The following is a 19,035-nucleotide window of genomic DNA, read 5'->3' on the forward strand; positions in this document are numbered from 1 at the left end:
ACATGCACAGTGTTGAGAGAGAGGGAGAAAGAAAGAAAGAGCGAGAGAGAGAGAGAACATTTGTTCAGCCCTTAAGCTCCATGGACAGCTCCATTGTTTTTGAAACACTTTGAAAAACATCCTTGTTAGCAACAATTAGTCATATACAGTCAATGTCTGACTATAGGTCGACCTATATGTCTATCGTCTATTGTCTACCTGTAAGGCCACTCACCTGTTCTGGACCTTGGAAACATATCCTGCACTGGGGAGTCCTAACACCACTGTCTGTGCGACTGTTCAGGGAGAATCTCTCCTCACACTTCGCTTTGGAGCAGTCCTCCTCGGAGCTGCCGTAGTCCAGGGGTCCAGTCTGTCCCGTAGCATGCTGCCATTCCTCTGTCGCTTTAGGCTCGTTTGTCCCGGCAGAATGAGGCTCTCCTGTCGGCGGGCCAGGGGCAGCATAACCATCCGCCTCTGGTGGAGGTGCACTCGCTGCAGAGTTGCTGTTGTCGATTGCAACATCAATGCCGGTGCCGGACCCATTGCTGTCCGTGTATTGTTCGTTCATGGGGATGATCGCCGGTGGCGGAGCCGGGACCGGCGGTCTGAGTAAGAAAACCTTCAGGTCACTGAACAAAACGCAACAGCGGCCTTTGGACATGCCCTGGCGGCGGAGCAGCATCGGTCTCCGGCTCAACAATCCCCAGCACCACACAACCACCCCGAGAGACAACAACATGTGTCTGTTTCTATAGGAGGATACAGGTGTAGGTTTCTATTCAGAAACGTGCAGAGCACATGAAGAGAAAAGGAAACGCTTACTGTTATTTCGTCGAGGACCCGAAAGAGGAGTCTCCTCTGTTGTCTTTTCCAGTTGGGTTGAATGACATTCTTTCTCTCAACAGCTATTTTCAATTTAGCTCTGAATTCTAAAATCGAATCAGCCTGAATAAATCGAATGAGTTGGTGTGCGCGCACCACCACACATAATTTCTCAGCCTTGTCAGATACCCTATCGTGCACTAGCCTGGGAGCTTGCTTATGCCTGTAACTAAGTAATTGCTCAGGTTACAGGAAAACCCTGACTATATATCAAACAAATAGACTTACATGTGTCATATACCTTAGAGAAAATGGGCAGGCACATAGCTGAGCATCTTCCCATTTCCTTCCAGTGGCATCACAAACCGAGTCTTGGGAACAAGATTATACTATGGCGATCTTTTCATTCTTGTCTCGCCTACTCTCCCGTTGCTCTTTATCAGTCCCGTGTTGTAACCTGTCATGTTCCACTAATCCAACAGCGTTGTTTCTTTACGGCCCTTCTACCAACAATGTCCCATTACATGTTGTAATAACAGTCGCTATGTGGCCAGTGGTCCTTGATATAACCGCCACCCCCCACCCCGTTGACCAGTCGAGCCCTGTTTAAACCGTCCTTTCTCTATACTCTATCCTGATGGATGCTTTACAGGTTATGTCCTCGGCTGCAGGCTAATATAGTTTCCACGGTAGTTTGCGTTCGTCGCCTGTCAATTCAACGCTGTCTGAGAAGGTTGAGGCTATTACCACAACAAAAGCCTACAAGATCATTTAGGGATGTCACGAACATGCCCTGGGCTTCGCTTCCCCAGAGCCTAGCCTCCTACCGTCATTTTCTCTCACCCGGAGCATCCTCTTTACAAGCGGGTAATCCACATATTTTAACGACATAACCGTGCTTTAATTCACCCCAAAACGGCTGTTGTCATGCCTTTGGGTCGACAGGAGCAGCGAAACCGGAGAGAGGTGGTTGATGAGGCCGTTGTCTCTGTGCTTTTGAAATCCGTTCGACTCGATGGTTCTCTTCTCGCCGCGGGTTCAGCACCATTAAGGATGGGACAGCTCCCAGGCGCGGGCCCGTCTGGAACACCAGCGTGATGCAAGAAAGGGGGCGAGCATGGGCTGACTCGTCTCATCTCGGATAGCAACAAGATAACATTTGGATGAATGAGATGAAATAATAGATTAAACAAGAATCCCAAACAGATATAGTATTTGACAAAAACAGAATAATGTCAAACCTTGATTACATTGGGATAAGATCACACATCCCTCTATTTACGTGTGGGAAGACTTGGGAACAGATTTCATAAATAAAATAAAACATACTTTGAGATGATTTTCTGGTGATTTTACAGTCTTTTATGTCCAACAACTAAAATTATATTTCGGAAATAAAAATCGATTGGGGAACGTAGGCTGCTCACATTTAGCAAACAAGTTGCTTAAACAAATACAAAAGTTGTATGTATAGGTCTAAATTGGAGGTGCCTTATGATGCTATATGGGCTGTGGCTGTTGAATAATGCACAGTGGACTATCCCCTATACACTAGGTATTTATATATTCTGGTCTGCCTAGTGTGCTTAGTGCCACACTACAGCCTTCCCTGAACCTGCGGAACCCTGGGCGTAAGCTACAGTACACACACACACACACACATACACACATACACACACACACACACACACACACACACAAACACACACACACACACACACACACACACACACACACACACACACACACACACACACACACACACACACACACACGTACACACACACACACACACACACACACACACACACACACACACACACACACACACACACACACACACACACACACACACACACACACACACATAGACACACAGACACACAGAGATCCAGATACAAGTAGAGTGAGCTGAATTCTCTCCATCTCCTCTCTCTTCAACATGCATCTGAAGAGACAAGTGAGCCAGTCTGAGTGAGCGTGGCCCAAATGATACCCTATTCCCTACATAGTGCACTACTTTTGACCAGAGCCCTATGGCCTATATAAGGAAAAGGTGCCATTTGGGATGCAATCAGAGGAGTGGCCGCTGCTGCAGTTTCCCCCAGGCACAGGGAAATATGTCACACTGTTGTACGACTTCCTACCACCACTAGCATTAACCCCCAAACAATTTACACTGTTCAAGCAACTTATCTTAATTGCCCGTGTTCTCTCATCTCTCTCACTCTCTCTCTCTCTCACTCTCCCTCTCATGTTCTCTCTCTCTCTCTTTTTCTCTCTCTCTCTCTCTCTCTCTCTCTCTCTCTCTTTCTCTCTATTTCTCTCTCTCTCTCTCTCTCTCAACAATGCAGAGCGATTATGATTCTTTATCAATACTGTATGTTTGACACTACTTGCAATGGCCAGTGAGGTGTGAGGGTCATCCTATCTGTCATATGACATAAGTCATTGTTACATCACACAATCTGACCTCAGGGTGTAGGGTACTGTCAGTGTGATGTCCTGCTCTGTGATGGAATATGAGTGTACCTCACCTACTGAAATGTAGCCTGACAGTATCTTTATCTTTCTGATAATAAAAACAAGGACTTTTGAAGGGGAAATCTGGTACATACATTTGTAGACTTCTAAATGAATGATATATTATAAACCTATTGATTCTTGAAGAATGTAACTTTTAATTGAGCTTAGTTCAACTGCCGTACCCCACCGGAACCCAAAATATAAGCTTGTTTTACTCCATTGTTTGTCAACAATGTAATTTTAATCAATGTCAGACTAATGTGCCATCTCCTTTTCTCTCTCTGAGCTGTCTGTGGTGCTGAATGCTGAATCTCTCTCTCTCCCCCACTGATGCGTGGTTTATGTGTATATTTCTGAGGATGCTGTGGTACAATCGGGGCTTTAGAGAAAGAAACACATCACATTCTCAAGGAAACACATCACATTCTCAAGGAAACACATCACATTCTCAAGGAAACACATCACATTCTCAAGGAAACACATCACATTCTCAAGGAAAGTTATCTTTAAAAGGGGATTATCCCATATTTCCTGCAGATCCTCTGCTAAAACACACACACACACACACACACACACACACACACACACACACACACACACACACACTGTCTCTCAGTAAAGGTTACACTGCTAGAGGGACTGCTGTTTTCTGTCTGATGTCTTGTCTTACAGTGGGGCTTAAGTCTAGAGAAGTGACAGACTGGCAAGCACAATATCCTAGATTACCCAGACTATACTATACTGTACTGTACTTAGAGGCCTACGTGAAGGAAATTGATGCAGTATAAGACAACAGTAGCATTTTGCCTGTGTGTGAGAGAGTGTGTCTGTGTGTGTGAGCGCATCTGTGCGTGTGTGCACACAGCACCCGTCTGTATGACCCCTACATAAGCCCCTCTCCGTGCTGGGAACTAGGAGATGAATCAGGCCCCTGAGGAATTCCATCTCTGCCAATTAGTGTTGCTGGTATCACAGCGTCTAGCATGAAACACCAGCTTGCAGCCAGGGCCTAATGACCAGGGTTGGTATAAAAAGAGCACATGAATGATACAGTGATCAGGCCTCTTTACTTGTGAAAAGCATTATAATTGTTTATGTAGTAACCATAATTACAGTACTAACTTTTCCTGTATTCCTTTTCCTTGGGGCAACTGAATATGAGCTTAGGCTAGAGCAATTAAATATTGGATAACTTTTCAGTTAGTTAAAAAAAAAAAACGATTTCACTTGCTCACCCCTACATATCTACCACAAGCCTATAGGTCTACCATCTCGAATTTCCTCATTCATATTTAAAAGTAACTCAACGAATAGTTATAAAGTAGGCTAGCTAATATTAGGAAGAAGATACATGCTCTCTACATAGAATTCCTAGGCGCTTGGCTTGCAACAATTTAATGTAACATATGGCAAACGTTGATGACGTCTGTTACCACGGTTACCAAGAATTTCCGACGTGACCACTGATCCTCCCGTTCAAATAAAAGCCATATAGTTTGCCAACGTCCTACTAACAATTTTGGTAAGTTGAAGTAACGCTCTCAGGAAGGAATTTTATGATAATGAAAGTTCCCTAAGTTAACACACTTCGTCATGGCTCAATTATTGCAACTTGACAGTAGTAGCTAACAAGCTAGCTAAAGCTAGCCGGCTAGCTAGCTGGGGTCCTCTGTCCAGTTGGTTCATTGGCACTGACAGTGGCTCTTGACTTCGTTATGATGGAAGCTATTATTCGTTTTCTGGATAGAAATTATAAAGAAATACTGTTCGTTCAAAGATGACATGTCCGTGCAACTATATCTTCTTCTTATTTCTGAATGAATACAGATAAAGTGGATCTGAAATGGACATCAATGATGTAGTAGTCCAGAAGCTTCACACATAGTATAGAACTGTGTTCTTCTCTGTCAGAGTAATAGCTGGTGATCAAGAGGTAAGTGTCATTTATGTTTTACAGAATGGTATCTTCCACATTACTATGGTTATTAGAGAATTGACATTGACCTCAATGACCGTACAGGTGAATGAAGACACTGGAGCCAGAGCCAAGATGGCAGCCATGGCAAGAAACATCTCCAAGGACTGGTCCTACCTCCATGAGAGGCTCTTCTCCAAGCTGTCCGATGAGGGCTTCCACGACATGTGGAGCATTGGTGGCTTTCTCGTAGTATTCATCTTCTGCACCATCGTCATCACCCTGACTCTAGCTGTCATATTCAGCTGGTGCTGTGGCTGGTGCTTCGAACAGCCGACCCTGAGGTCCAGCAAGATCAGCGTGCTGCTCTCACCACCAGAAGTGTCCAGACAGAAGTCTATGCAGACACAGACACACAGTTTATCGAACCAGAGCCTGTCCAGACAGATATACACCTCGAGGTCTGTGATGGATCCAAGGCATCCTATAGAGTCAGTACGGAATCCCGAGTCTGTGCCCGATGTGCAAAAGACTGAGGAAAGCAGCAACAACAAGAAGCTTAAAGATGGATCTGTGAAAGTAAAGCGTAAAATCCAGCCTGTATCCAGGATTGTGAGGAACAGAGATGTACCAGTTTAGCTTCGGGCTACCAGACCAAATCTGCGTTTGTATCTATGTGTCTGAATGACCTCTGACAGCCTCATTAGATGTTTCAAGTAAAGCCTTTCAATTTCAAGTTTTATTAGTCATCTGTACAGGATACACATGGTATACACCGTCCAATGAAACGCTTACTTGCATTTTTGGTTTCCCTACCAAAATGATTTTCTGGAAATCAGTGTTTTGGAAATACGTAAGGTTAGGCTTATATGTAGTTGTTGTAGACATTTAGAGTCAAACACAACATTATTAACAGGGGTTTGTCATTGATTTGTGCAAAAGACACATTTAAATGAAAAGGAGTCACACTCAGGATCAATGCACAACTTTCTATTTATTTAGGCTGAGCATTCTGTCGTCAGACCTTCATCAGTGCATCAGTGCACAAGACACAGGCATCAACTACCAGGGTTGTGTGGGTTACTTTCTAAATGTAATCTATTACAGTGACTAGTCACCTGTCCAACACTGTAATTAGTAATGTAACTTTTGGATTACCCAAACTCAGTAATGTAATCGGATTACTTTCAGATACTTTTGGATTCATTTCCCCGTTAGAAGAAGACTAAAAGGATCCATCAAACGCATTTGGTGTGTCATCATTGTGGTCTCTGATTGGTGGTCATCATTTGGTGTGTCATCATAGTGGTCTCTGATTGGTGGTCATCATTTGGTGTGTCATCATAGTGGTCTCTGATTGGTGGTCATAATTTGGTGTGTCATCATAGTGGTCTCTGATTGGTGGTCATCATTTCGTGTGTCATAATTGTGGTCTCTGATTGGTGGTCATCATTTGGTGTGTCATCATAGTGGTCTCTGATTGGTTGTCATCATTTGGTGTGTCCTCATAGTGGTCTCTGATTGGTGGTCATCAGTAGGTGTGTCATCATAGTGGTCTCTGATTGGTGGTCATCATTTGGTGTGTCATCATAGTGGTCTCTGATTGGTGGTCATCATTAGGTGTGTCATCATAGTGGTCTCTGATTGGTGGTCATCATTTGGTGTGTCATCATAGTGGTCTCTGATTGGTGGTCATCATTTGGTGTGTCATCATAGTGGTCTCTGATTGGTGGTCATCATTTGGTGTGTCATCATAGTGGTCTCTGATTGGTGGTCATCTTTTTGTGTGTCATCATAGTGGTCTCTGATTGGTGGTTATCATTAGGTGTGTCATCATAGTGGTCTCTGATTGGTTGTCATCAGACTCACTCAGGTGGAACAAACTTAAACGTGCTCCTTTTTTCGATGCTGAATTGAATGACTTTGAGGAAACAGAAAGCTGTATCTAAAGTATCTGTAATCTCATGACAATATTTTAGCTGCTTACGGAACTGATTAAAGTTGCAGTGTTTTGTAATTAGTTACTCCCCAACTCTGTCAACAACAATGAGAATGTCATTATTTTGCTGTTTACTTCTAAAACTTTTCAAGATGATAAGATGTTTTTTATCCAAGAAAATGTTGTTCAAACCACAGACTTTTATTTGGGATCACACTCAAAAGATTGGTCACACTCATCACTGTCGCCTGTATTTCTGAAATAGGACACAAGGAGGCAGCATTTAGCTACTCTTGATCATTTCAACACCATGTTGTAGTTTGTAGACCTAAGTAGGCTGGGTTTTGGACTCCCCCTGCTGGTTAAAAGCTGCAATTGCATTTCACAGAATCTCCACCGCACATGAACCTCTTCCAAAGAGCCCATATTCCTATATTCCTAAATGGTTTCAGATTCGGAGTGCTGATCAGTTTTGACCTGATCCCAGATTTGAGATTATGAATACGGGCCGAGGACTCCTGGAATACCAGAGAGAGTGAAACATATCTGGGATATAGAGATGGGAAGCTAGCTGGCAATACTGAACTCATTCATTTCACTATAAAAAGTGTGAAGTATTATACAAAATCCACACTTATTGCTGGTATTTTTCGCTCAAGATAAAATGTTTCCGAACCTTGCCAAACGTTCCGAACACTGAATACACCCCTTGAGTCGTGACGTAGCACGTGACACACCATTCTTCCGGTACAACAAGGAAGAGTAGAATCGGAGAGATGTGATACCGCTAACTAGCTAATAATGTAGCTATTGTTTCGTTAATAAAACGTTAATATATTTGACCTTTTACAATGTCAGGATCACCAGATACACGCAGTTTGGTTTCTGCGTCATCCCAGCTTAATTTAATGGAAATAGATACGGTGAGTGGGACTGTCGCGTTTATGGCTGTTTCTCAACAGTTTTTGGTTTTCTTGATAGACTTGGTGGAGGTGGTAGCGATTAGATAGCTAAACCTAGCATTTTTGGGGGGGATAGATACACTAAATATGAGAGTTGGTTTGTGCAATTAAAGCTGTAGCTAGCATTAGTCTTATTTTGCTGGTTGTCAAATGTGTAGCTTGTTAGTGGGCTACTTTGTTGTCCTTTTGCATAGCACTGCCATGTCTGCTATACGTTTATTATCCGATTAAAGATCGCTAGAACCATATACTTAGGTAGAATAGTAATATAATGAGATGTCTATGGCTAGAGCGACCACGGAGCTCGATAGACTTCATTGTGCTGAACACATATTGCATACCTTATCTATTATCCTTAGATCGATGATAAAGAGTTTGACATTCCCCAAGTTGACACCCCGCCTACCCTGGAGAGCATCCTGAATGAGGTAACGGGCTCTCATCTTTCAATAACTACCTATTCCATTTCAAATGCTGCAGGAATCTGACAGCTTGTAGCTCCCTGACTTCTAACAGAACAATACAGTGTTCTGTAAGGAAGTCGACACAGTGGGGTAGCCAGCCCTACATCCATATCTGGGCTAACAGTTGTGATTCTTCCGTCTCCTGTTTTAGCCTGAGAATGAGGAGGAGCCCTTCATCCTGGAGGACACGTGTCTGCTGAACACAGAGAACATCGACGCCCACTCCTGTGAGACGTCTTCACTGGCCAGCTCCGACAGCGGAGACCCCACACACCTCAAACGGTAGCCCACACACACTCTCAGCTATGTCTTACTATACTTGTGAGGACTTTTTAGGGACCAACAATTGATTCCCATTGAAAATTATATTTTCGCTAAACCTTAATTCTAATCCTAACCTTATACCTTATACCTAACCCCTAAACCTAAAATAGCCTTTTTACAGTGAGGACTGGCAAAATGTCCTCACTTCTCTGAATTTTAGTTGGTTTGATATTCTAGTGAGGACTTCTGGTACTCACAAGTATGGTAAAATGTGTACACACACACACACACACACACACACACACACACACACACACACACACACACACACACACACACATACAGTTTTGTATCGCTATCCTTGTGGGGACCAAAGAATTGATTCCCAATCCAAAATCCTATTTTCCCCTAACACTAAATGTAACGTTAACCCTTAACCTAACTCCTAATGGACATGTTTTGAGACCCTTCTGTGATGTGCTCTATAAAGCAGGTTACATTATGCATTACTGGTACAATTAACTAACATTTGTCGTCACTACTGAGATTCAAACTTAACTGTGTGTGTGTGTGTGTGTGTGTGTGTGTGTGTGTGTGTGTGTGTGTGTGTGTGTGTGTGTGTGTGTGTGTGTGTGTGTGTGTGTGTGTGTGTGTGTGTGTGTGTGTAGGAAGAGGAAGACAGTGGAGCTCAGCACTATAGTCCATGGCTCTGTGCTCAGACACAGCATCCTGAAAGGCATCTCTGCTCAGATAGTCTCAGCCGCTGTGAGTAACACACACAACACCACTCACAGCACAGCACCACACACACACACAACACAACACACACACACACAACACACACACACACAACACACACACACACAACACCACACACACACACACACCACACACACACACACACCACCACACACACACAACACAACACACACACACACACACAGTACCACACACACACAACACCACACACACACACCACCACACACAACACAACACAACACACACACACACACAGTACCACACACACACCACACACACACACACAACACCACTCACACACAACACCACACACACACACAAGACCACACACACACACACACACACAACACCACACACACACACACACACACACACACACACAACACACAACACACACACACACACACACACACACACACACACACACACACACAGCACAACACCACACACACACAGCTTTCAATGTACATGTTGTCATGCATCACTGAAATGTCCGTTTTCCTTCCTTGTTCTCCAGGACAAAGTAGATGCTGGACTGCCAACTGCAGTAGTAAGTCTAATCATCACACACTATACTGTAGTGCTGCTTTCACCCTTTCTACACTGTCTTCTCTCTGTTTCTACACTGTCTTCTCTCTGTTTCTACACTGTCTTCTTTCTGTTTCTACACTGTCTTCTTTCTGTTTCTACACTGTCTTCTCTCTGTTTCTACACTGTCTTCTCTCTGTTTCTACACTGTCTTCTCTCTGTTTCTACACTGTCTTCTCTCTGTTTCTACACTGTCTTCTCTCTGTCTCTACACTGTTTTCTCTCTGTCTCTACACTGTCTTCTCTCTGTCTCTACACTGGACCTCTTCTCTAGTTAAATGTCTTCTTTCTGTTTCTAGACTGGTCCTCTTCTCTCTGTTTCTACACTGGACCTCTTCTCTAGTTAAATGTCTTCTTTCTGTTTCTAGACTGGTCCTCTTCTCTCTGTTTCTAGACTGGTCCTCTTCTCTAGTTAAATGTCTTCTCTCTGTATCTAGACTGGTCCTCTTCTCTAATTCAATGTCTTCTCTCTGTTTCTAGACTGGTCCTCTTCTCTAGTTAAATGTCTTCTCTCTGTATCTAGACTGGTCCTCTTCTCTCTGTTTCTAGACTGGTCCTCTTCTCTAGTTAAATGTCTTCTCTCTGTTTCTAGACTGGTCCTCTTCTCTCTGTTTCTAGACTGGTCCTCGTCTCTAGTTAAATGTCTTCTCTCTGTTTCTAGACTGGTCCTCTTCTCTCTGTTTCTAGACTGGTCCTCGTCTCTAGTTAAATGTCTTCTCTCTGTTTCTAGACTGGTCCTCTTCTCTAGTTAAATGTCTTCTCTCTGTTTCTAGAGTGGTCCTCTTCTCTCTGTTTCTGGACTGGTCCTCTTCTCTCGTTAAATGTCTTCTTTCTGTTTCTAGACTGGTCCGCTTATCTAGTTAAATGTCTTCTCTCTGTTTCTACACTGGTCCTCTTCTCTAGTGAAATGTCTTCTTTCTGTTTCTAGACTGGTCCTCTTCTCTAGTTAAATGTCTTCTTTATGTTTCTAGACTGGTCCTCTTCTCTAGTTAAATGTCTTCTCTCTATTTCTAGACTGGTCCTCTTCTCTCTGTTTCTACACTGGACCTCTTCTCTAGTTAAATGTCTTCTTTCTGTTTCTAGACTGGTCCTCTTCTCTAGTTAAATGTCTTCTCTCTGTTTCTAGACTGGTCCTCGTCTCTAGTTAAATGTCTTCTCTCTGTATCTAGACTGGTCGTCTTCTCTCTGTATCTAGACTGGTCCTCTTCTCTCTGTTTCTAGACTGGTCCTCTTCTCTAATTCAATGTCTTCTCTCTGTTTCTAGACTAGTCCTCTTCTCTAGTTAAATGTCTTCTCTCTGTTTCTAGACTGGTCCTCCTCTCTAGTTAAACGTCTTCTCTCGGTTTCTAGACTGGTCCTCTTCTCTAGTTCAATGTCTTCTCTCGGTTTCTAGACTGGTCCTCTTCTCTAGTTAAACGTCTTCTCTCGGTTTCTAGACTGGTCCTCTTCTCTAGTTCAATGTCTTCTCTCTGTTTCTAGACTGTGTCCGGTGTGATCGTAGTGGGAACGTCTCATGGCCTGGCTCTAGTGTTTGGTAAGTCCTTAACATATCAGTGATGAGTACTACAGTCATATAATCATTGACATGAGCCAGTGTAATGCATGTTGAAGGACAAGGTAGTAACTAACTAAGTTGAGGTTGTGTGAACTATGAATTCAACTGAAGATTGTTATATATTTAGTTGGTTGTTGTCTCTCTGTCTGTTTGGGCTAACTCTGAATGGACAGGAAAAGGTACATTCTGTCAATAGCTTTCTCTCTGTCTGTCTCTGTCTGTCTGTCTGTCTGTCTCTCTCTCTCTCTCTCTCTCTCTCTCTCTCTCTCTCTCTCTGTCTCCCTGTCTGTTTGGGCTAACTCTGAATGGACAGGAAAAGGTACATTCCATCAATAGCTCTCTCTCTGTCTCTCTCTGTCTGTCGCTGTCTCTCTGTCTCTGTCTCTCTCTCTCTCTGTCTTTCTCTGTCTCTCTTTCTCTCTCTCTGTCTCTGTACAGTCATATTGCAGACATTGGTCTCTCTGTCTCTCTACAGTCATATTGTAGACATTGGTCTCTCTGTCTCTCTACAGTCATATTGTAGACATTGGTCTCTCTCTACAGTCATATTGTAGACATTGGTCTCTCTACAGTCATATTGTAGACATTGGTCTCTCTCTACAGTCATATTGTAGACATTGGTCTCTCTCTACAGTCATATTGTAGACATTGGTCTCTCTGTCTCTCTCTACAGTCATATTGTAGACATTGGTCTCTCTCTACAGTCATATTGTAGACATTGGTCTCTCTGTCTCTCTACAGTCATATTGTAGACATTGGTCTCTCTGTCTCTCTACAGTCATATTGTAGACATTGGTCTCTCTGTCTCTCTCTACAGTCATATTGTAGACATTGGTCTCTCTCTCTCTCTACAGTCATATTGTAGACATTGGTCTCTCTCTACAGTCATATTGTAGACATTGGTCTCTCTCTACAGTCATATTGTAGACATTGGTCTCTCTCTACAGTCATATTGTAGACATTGGTCTCTCTGTCTCTCTACAGTCATATTGTAGACATTGGTCTCTCTCTACAGTCATATTGTAGACATTGGTCTCTCTGTCTCTCTACAGTCATATTGTAGACATTGGTCTCTCTGTCTCTCTACAGTCATATTGTAGACATTGGTCTCTCTGTCTCTCTACAGTCATATTGTAGACATTGGTCTCTCTCTCTCTCTACAGTCATATTGTAGACATTGGTCTCTCTACAGTCATATTGTAGACATTGGTCTCTCTCTACAGTCATAGTGTAGACATTGGTCTCTCTGTCTCTCTACAGTCATAGTGTAGACATTGGTCTCTCTGTCTCTCTCTACAGTCATAGTGTAGACATTGGTCTCTCTCTACAGTCATATTGTATACATTGGTCTCTCTGTCTCTCTCTACAGTCATAGTGTAGACATTGGTCTCTCTCTACAGTCATAGTGTAGACATTGGTCTCTCTGTCTCTCTACAGTCATATTGTAGACATTGGTCTCTCTGTCTCTCTACAGTCATATTGTAGACATTGGTCTCTCTGTCTGTCTCTACAGTCATATTGTAGACATTGGTCTCTCTCTACAGTCATAGTGTAGACATTGGTCTCTCTCTACAGTCATAGTGTAGACATTGGTCTCTGTCTCTCTCTACAGTCATAGTGTAGACATTGGTCTCTCTGTCTCTCTACAGTCATAGTGTAGACATTGGTCTCTCTCTACAGTCATAGTGTAGACATTGGTCTCTCTGTCTCTCTACAGTCATATTGTAGACATTGGTCTCTCTGTCTCTCTCTACAGTCATAGTGTAGACATTGGTCTCTCTCTACAGTCATAGTGTAGACATTGGTCTCTCTGTCTCTCTACAGTCATAGTGTAGACATTGGTCTCTCTGTCTCTCTCTACAGTCATAGTGTAGACATTGGTCTCTCTGTCTCTCTACAGTCATAGTGTAGACATTGGTCTCTCTGTCTCTCTCTACAGTCATAGTGTAGACATTGGTCTCTCTCTACAGTCATATTGTATACATTGGTCTCTCTGTCTCTCTACAGTCATATTGTAGACAATGGTCTCTCTGTCTCTCTACAGTCATATTGTAGACATTGGTCTCTCTGTCTCTGTACAGTCATATTGTAGACATTGGTCTCTCTGTCTCTCTGTACAGTCATATTGTAGACATTGGTCTCTCTGTCTCTCTGTACAGTCATATTGTAGACATTGGTCTCTCTGTCTCTCTCTACAGTCATATTGTAGACATTGGTCTCTCTGTCTCTCTGTACAGTCATATTGTAGACATTGGTCTCTCTGTCTCTCTCTACAGTCATATTGTAGACATTGGTCTCTCTGTCTCTCTGTACAGTCATATTGTAGACATTGGTCTCTCTGTCTCTCTACAGTCATATTGTAGACATTGGTCTCTCTGTCTCTCTCTACAGTCATAGTGTAGACATTGGTCTCTCTGTCTCTCTCTACAGTCATATTGTAGACATTGGTCTCTCTGTCTCTCTCTACAGTCATATTGTAGACATTGGTCTCTCTGTCTCTCTCTACAGTCATATTGTAGACATTGGTCTCTCTGTCTCTCTACAGTCATATTGTAGACATTGGTCTCTCTGTCTCTCTCTACAGTCATAGTGTAGACATTGGTCTCTCTGTCTCTCTCTACAGTCATAGTGTAGACATTGGTCTCTCTACAGTCATAGTGTAGACATTGGTCTCTCTGTCTCTCTACAGTCATATTGTAGACATTGGTCTCTCTGTACAGTCATATTGTAGACATTGGTCTCTCTGTCTCTCTACAGTCATATTGTAGACATTGGTCTCTCTGTCTCTCTACAGTCATATTGTAGACATTGGTCTCTCTGTCTCTCTACAGTCATATTGTAGACATTGGTCTCTCTGTCTCTCTACAGTCATATTGTAGACATTGGTCTCTCTGTCTCTCTCTACAGTCATATTGTAGACATTGGTCTCTCTGTCTCTCTACAGTCATATTGTAGACATTGGTCTCTCTGTCTCTCTCTACAGTCATAGTGTAGACATTGGTCTCTCTGTCTCTCTCTACAGTCATAGTGTAGACATTGGTCTCTCTACAGTCATAGTGTAGACATTGGTCTCTCTGTCTCTCTACAGTCATATTGTAGACATTGGTCTCTCTGTCTCTCTCTACAGTCATAGTGTAGACATTGGTCTCTCTACAGTCATATTGTAGACATTGGTCTCTCTGTCTCTCTACAGTCATATTGTAGACATTGGTCTCTCTGTCTCTCTCTACAGTCATATTGTAGACATTGGTCTCTCTGTCTCTCTCTACAGTCATATTGTAGACATTGGTCTCTCTGTCTCTCTGTACAGTCATATTGTAGACATTGGTCTCTCTGTCTCTCTGTACAGTCATATTGTAGACATTGGTCTCTCTGTCTCTCTACAGTCATATTGTAGACATTGGTCTCTCTGTCTCTCTACAGTCATATTGTAGACATTGGTCTCTCTGTCTCTCTACAGTCATATTGTAGACATTGGTCTCTCTCTACAGTCATATTGTAGACATTGGTCTCTCTGTCTCTCTCTACAGTCATATTGTAGACATTGGTCTCTCTGTCTCTCTGTACAGTCATATTGTAGACATTGGTCTCTCTGTCTCTCTCTACAGTCATATTGTAGACATTGGTCTCTCTCTACAGTCATATTGTAGACATTGGTCTCTCTGTCTCTCTCTACAGTCATATTGTAGACATTGGTCTCTCTGTCTCTACAGTCATATTGTAGACATTGGTCTCTCTGTCTCTCTACAGTCATATTGTAGACATTGGTCTCTCTGTCTCTCTGTACAGTCATATTGTAGACATTGGTCTCTCTCTACAGTCATATTGTAGACATTGGTCTCTCTCTACAGTCATATTGTAGACATTGGTCTCTCTGTCTCTCTACAGTCATATTGTAGACATTGGTCTCTCTGTCTCTCTCTACAGTCATAGTGTAGACATTGGTCTCTCTGTCTCTCTACAGTCATATTGTAGACATTGGTCTCTCTCTACAGTCATATTGTAGACATTGGTCTCTCTGTCTGTCTACAGTCATATTGTAGACATTGGTCTCTCTGTCTGTCTACAGTCATATTGTAGACATTGGTCTCTCTCTACAGTCATATTGTAGACATTGGTCTCTCTGTCTCTCTACAGTCATATTGTAGACATTGGTCTCTCTCTACAGTCATATTGTAGACATTGGTCTCTCTGTCTCTCTCTACAGTCATATTGTAGACATTGGTCTCTCTGTCTCTCTGTACAGTCATATTGTAGACATTGGTCTCTCTGTCTCTCTCTACAGTCATATTGTAGACATTGGTCTCTCTGTACAGTCATATTGTAGACATTGGTCTCTCTCTACAGTCATATTGTAGACATTGGTCTCTCTCTACAGTCATATTGTAGACATTGGTCTCTCTGTCTCTCTCTACAGTCATATTGTAGACATTGGTCTCTCTGTCTGTCTACAGTCATATTGTAGACATTGGTCTCTCTCTACAGTCATATTGTAGACATTGGTCTCTCTGTCTCTCTACAGTCATATTGTAGACATTGGTCTCTCTCTACAGTCATATTGTAGACATTGGTCTCTCTGTCTCTCTACAGTCATATTGTAGACATTGGTCTCTCTCTACAGTCATATTGTAGACATTGGTCTCTCTCTACAGTCATATTGTAGACATTGGTCTCTCTGTCTCTCTCTACAGTCATATTGTAGACATTGGTCTCTCTGTCTCTCTCTACAGTCATATTGTAGACATTGGTCTCTCTGTCTCTCTACAGTCATATTGTAGACATTGGTCTCTCTCTACAGTCATATTGTAGACATTGGTCTCTCTCTACAGTCATATTGTAGACATTGGTCTCTCTGTCTCTCTACAGTCATATTGTAGACATTGGTCTCTCTGTCTCTCTACAGTCATATTGTAGACATTGGTCTCTCTCTACAGTCATATTGTAGACATTGGTCTCTCTGTCTCTCTACAGTCATATTGTAGACATTGGTCTCTCTCTACAGTCATATTGTAGACATTGGTCTCTCTGTCTCTCTACAGTCATATTGTAGATATTGGTCTCTCTGTCTCTCTACAGTCATATTGTAGACATTGGTCTCTCTGTCTCTCTGTACAGTCATATTGTAGACATTGGTCTCTCTCTACAGTCATATTGTAGACATTGGTCTCTCTGTCTCTCTCTACAGTCATATTGTAGACATTGGTCTCTCTACAGTCATAGTGTAGACATTGGTCTCTCTGTCTGTCTACAGTCATATTGTAGACATTGGTCTCTCTGTCTCTCTCTACAGTCATATTGTAGACATTGGTCTCTCTGTCTCTCTACAGTCATATTGTAGACATTGGTCTCTCTGTCTCTCTCTACAGTCATATTGTAGACATTGGTCTCTCTGTCTCTCTACAGTCATATTGTAGACATTGGTCTCTCTGTCTCTCTGTACAGTCATATTGTAGACATTGGTCTCTCTGTCTCTCTCTACAGTCATATTGTAGACATTGGTCTCTCTCTACAGTCATATTGTAGACATTGGTCTCTCTGTCTCTCTCTACAGTCATATTGTAGACATTGGTCTCTCTGTCTCTACAGTCATATTGTAGACATTGGTCTCTCTGTCTCTCTACAGTCATATTGTAGACATTGGTCTCTCTGTCTCTCTGTACAGTCATATTGTAGACATTGGTCTCTCTCTACAGTCATATTGTAGACATTGGTCTCTCTCTACAGTCATATTGTAGACATTGGTCTCTCTGTCTCTCTACAGTCATATTGTAGACATTGGTCTCTCTCTACAGTCATATTGTAGACATTGGTCTCTCTGTCTGTCTACAGTCATATTGTAGACATTGGTCTCTCTGTCTGTCTACAGTCATATTGTAGACATTGGTCTCTCTCTACAGTCATATTGTAGACATTGGTCTCTCTGTCTCTCTACAGTCATATTGTAGACAGTGGTCTCTCTCTACAGTCATATTGTAGACATTGGTCTCTCTGTCTCTCTCTACAGTCATATTGTAGACATTGGTCTCTCTGTCTCTCTGTACAGTCATATTGTAGACATTGGTCTCTCTGTCTCTCTCTACAGTCATATTGTAGACATTGGTCTCTCTGTACAGTCATATTGTAGACATTGGTCTCTCTCTACAGTCATATTGTAGACATTGGTCTCTCTCTACAGTCATATTGTAGACATTGGTCTCTCTGTCTCTCTCTACAGTCATATTGTAGACATTGGTCTCTCTGTCTGTCTACAGTCATATTGTAGACATTGGTCTCTCTCTACAGTCATATTGTAGACATTGGTCTCTCTGTCTCTCTACAGTCATATTGTAGACATTGGTCTCTCTCTACAGTCATATTGTAGACATTGGTCTCTCTGTCTCTCTACAGTCATATTGTAGACATTGGTCTCTCTCTACAGTCATATTGTAGACATTGGTCTCTCTCTACAGTCATATTGTAGACATTGGTCTCTCTGTCTCTCTCTACAGTCATATTGTAGACATTGGTCTCTCTGTCTCTCTCTACAGTCATATTGTAGACATTGGTCTCTCTGTCTCTCTACAGTCATATTGTAGACATTGGTCTCTCTCTACAGTCATATTGTAGACATTGGTCTCTCTCTACAGTCATATTGTAGACATTGGTCTCTCTGTCTCTCTACAGTCATATTGTAGACATTGGTCTCTCTGTCTCTCTACAGTCATATTGTAGACATTGGTCTCTCTCTACAGTCATATTGTAGACATTGGTCTCTCTGTCTCTCTACAGTCATATTGTAGACATTGGTCTCTCTCTACAGTCATATTGTAGACATTGGTCTCTCTGTCTCTCTACAGTCATATTGTAGATATTGGTCTCTCTGTCTCTCTACAGTCATATTGTAGACATTGGTCTCTCTGTCTCTCTGTACAGTCATATTGTAGACATTGGTCTCTCTGTCTCTCTCTACAGTCATATTGTAGACATTGGTCTCTCTCTACAGTCATATTGTAGACATTGGTCTCTCTGTCTCTCTCTACAGTCATATTGTAGACATTGGTCTCTCTACAGTCATAGTGTAGACATTGGTCTCTCTGACTGTCTACAGTCATATTGTAGACATTGGTCTCTCTGTCTCTCTCTACAGTCATATTGTAGACATTGGTCTCTCTGTCTCTCTCTACAGTCATATTGTAGACATTGGTCTCTCTGTCTCTCTACAGTCATATTGTAGACATTGGTCTCTCTGTCTCTCTGTACAGTCATATTGTAGACATTGG

At 42.3% G+C, this 19,035-nt stretch overlaps 2 protein-coding genes across 5 annotated transcripts in view; one reads left to right on the forward strand and one right to left on the reverse strand.

Annotated features, from left to right (window-relative positions):
* Positions 1 to 1,908, reverse strand: part of marchf4a (membrane-associated ring finger (C3HC4) 4a) — a 10,365-nt gene extending 8,457 nt beyond the window's left edge. The window contains exon 1 of the mRNA XM_055930297.1: positions 215 to 1,908. Within this exon, the coding sequence (XP_055786272.1) occupies positions 215 to 721 (507 nt within the window). The 5' untranslated portion in view covers positions 722 to 1,908. The remainder of the gene's footprint in view (positions 1 to 214) is intronic.
* Positions 1,909 to 7,911: 6,003 nt separating this feature from the next.
* Positions 7,912 to 19,035, forward strand: part of vps8 (VPS8 subunit of CORVET complex) — a gene marked incomplete at its 3' end in the record, with an annotated part of 108,327 nt that continues 97,203 nt past the window's right edge. For all 4 annotated transcript variants that reach the window (XM_055930301.1, XM_055930302.1, XM_055930303.1 and 1 more), the window contains 6 exon segments: positions 7,912 to 8,107; positions 8,506 to 8,574; positions 8,762 to 8,892; positions 9,543 to 9,639; positions 10,151 to 10,183; positions 11,701 to 11,755. In XM_055930301.1, coding sequence (XP_055786276.1) covers positions 8,036 to 8,107; positions 8,506 to 8,574; positions 8,762 to 8,892; positions 9,543 to 9,639; positions 10,151 to 10,183; positions 11,701 to 11,755 — 457 coding nt within the window.

This window comes from Salvelinus fontinalis, chromosome 7, assembly GCF_029448725.1.
Source record: "Salvelinus fontinalis isolate EN_2023a chromosome 7, ASM2944872v1, whole genome shotgun sequence".
Classification (NCBI taxonomy): Eukaryota; Metazoa; Chordata; class Actinopteri; order Salmoniformes; family Salmonidae; genus Salvelinus; species Salvelinus fontinalis.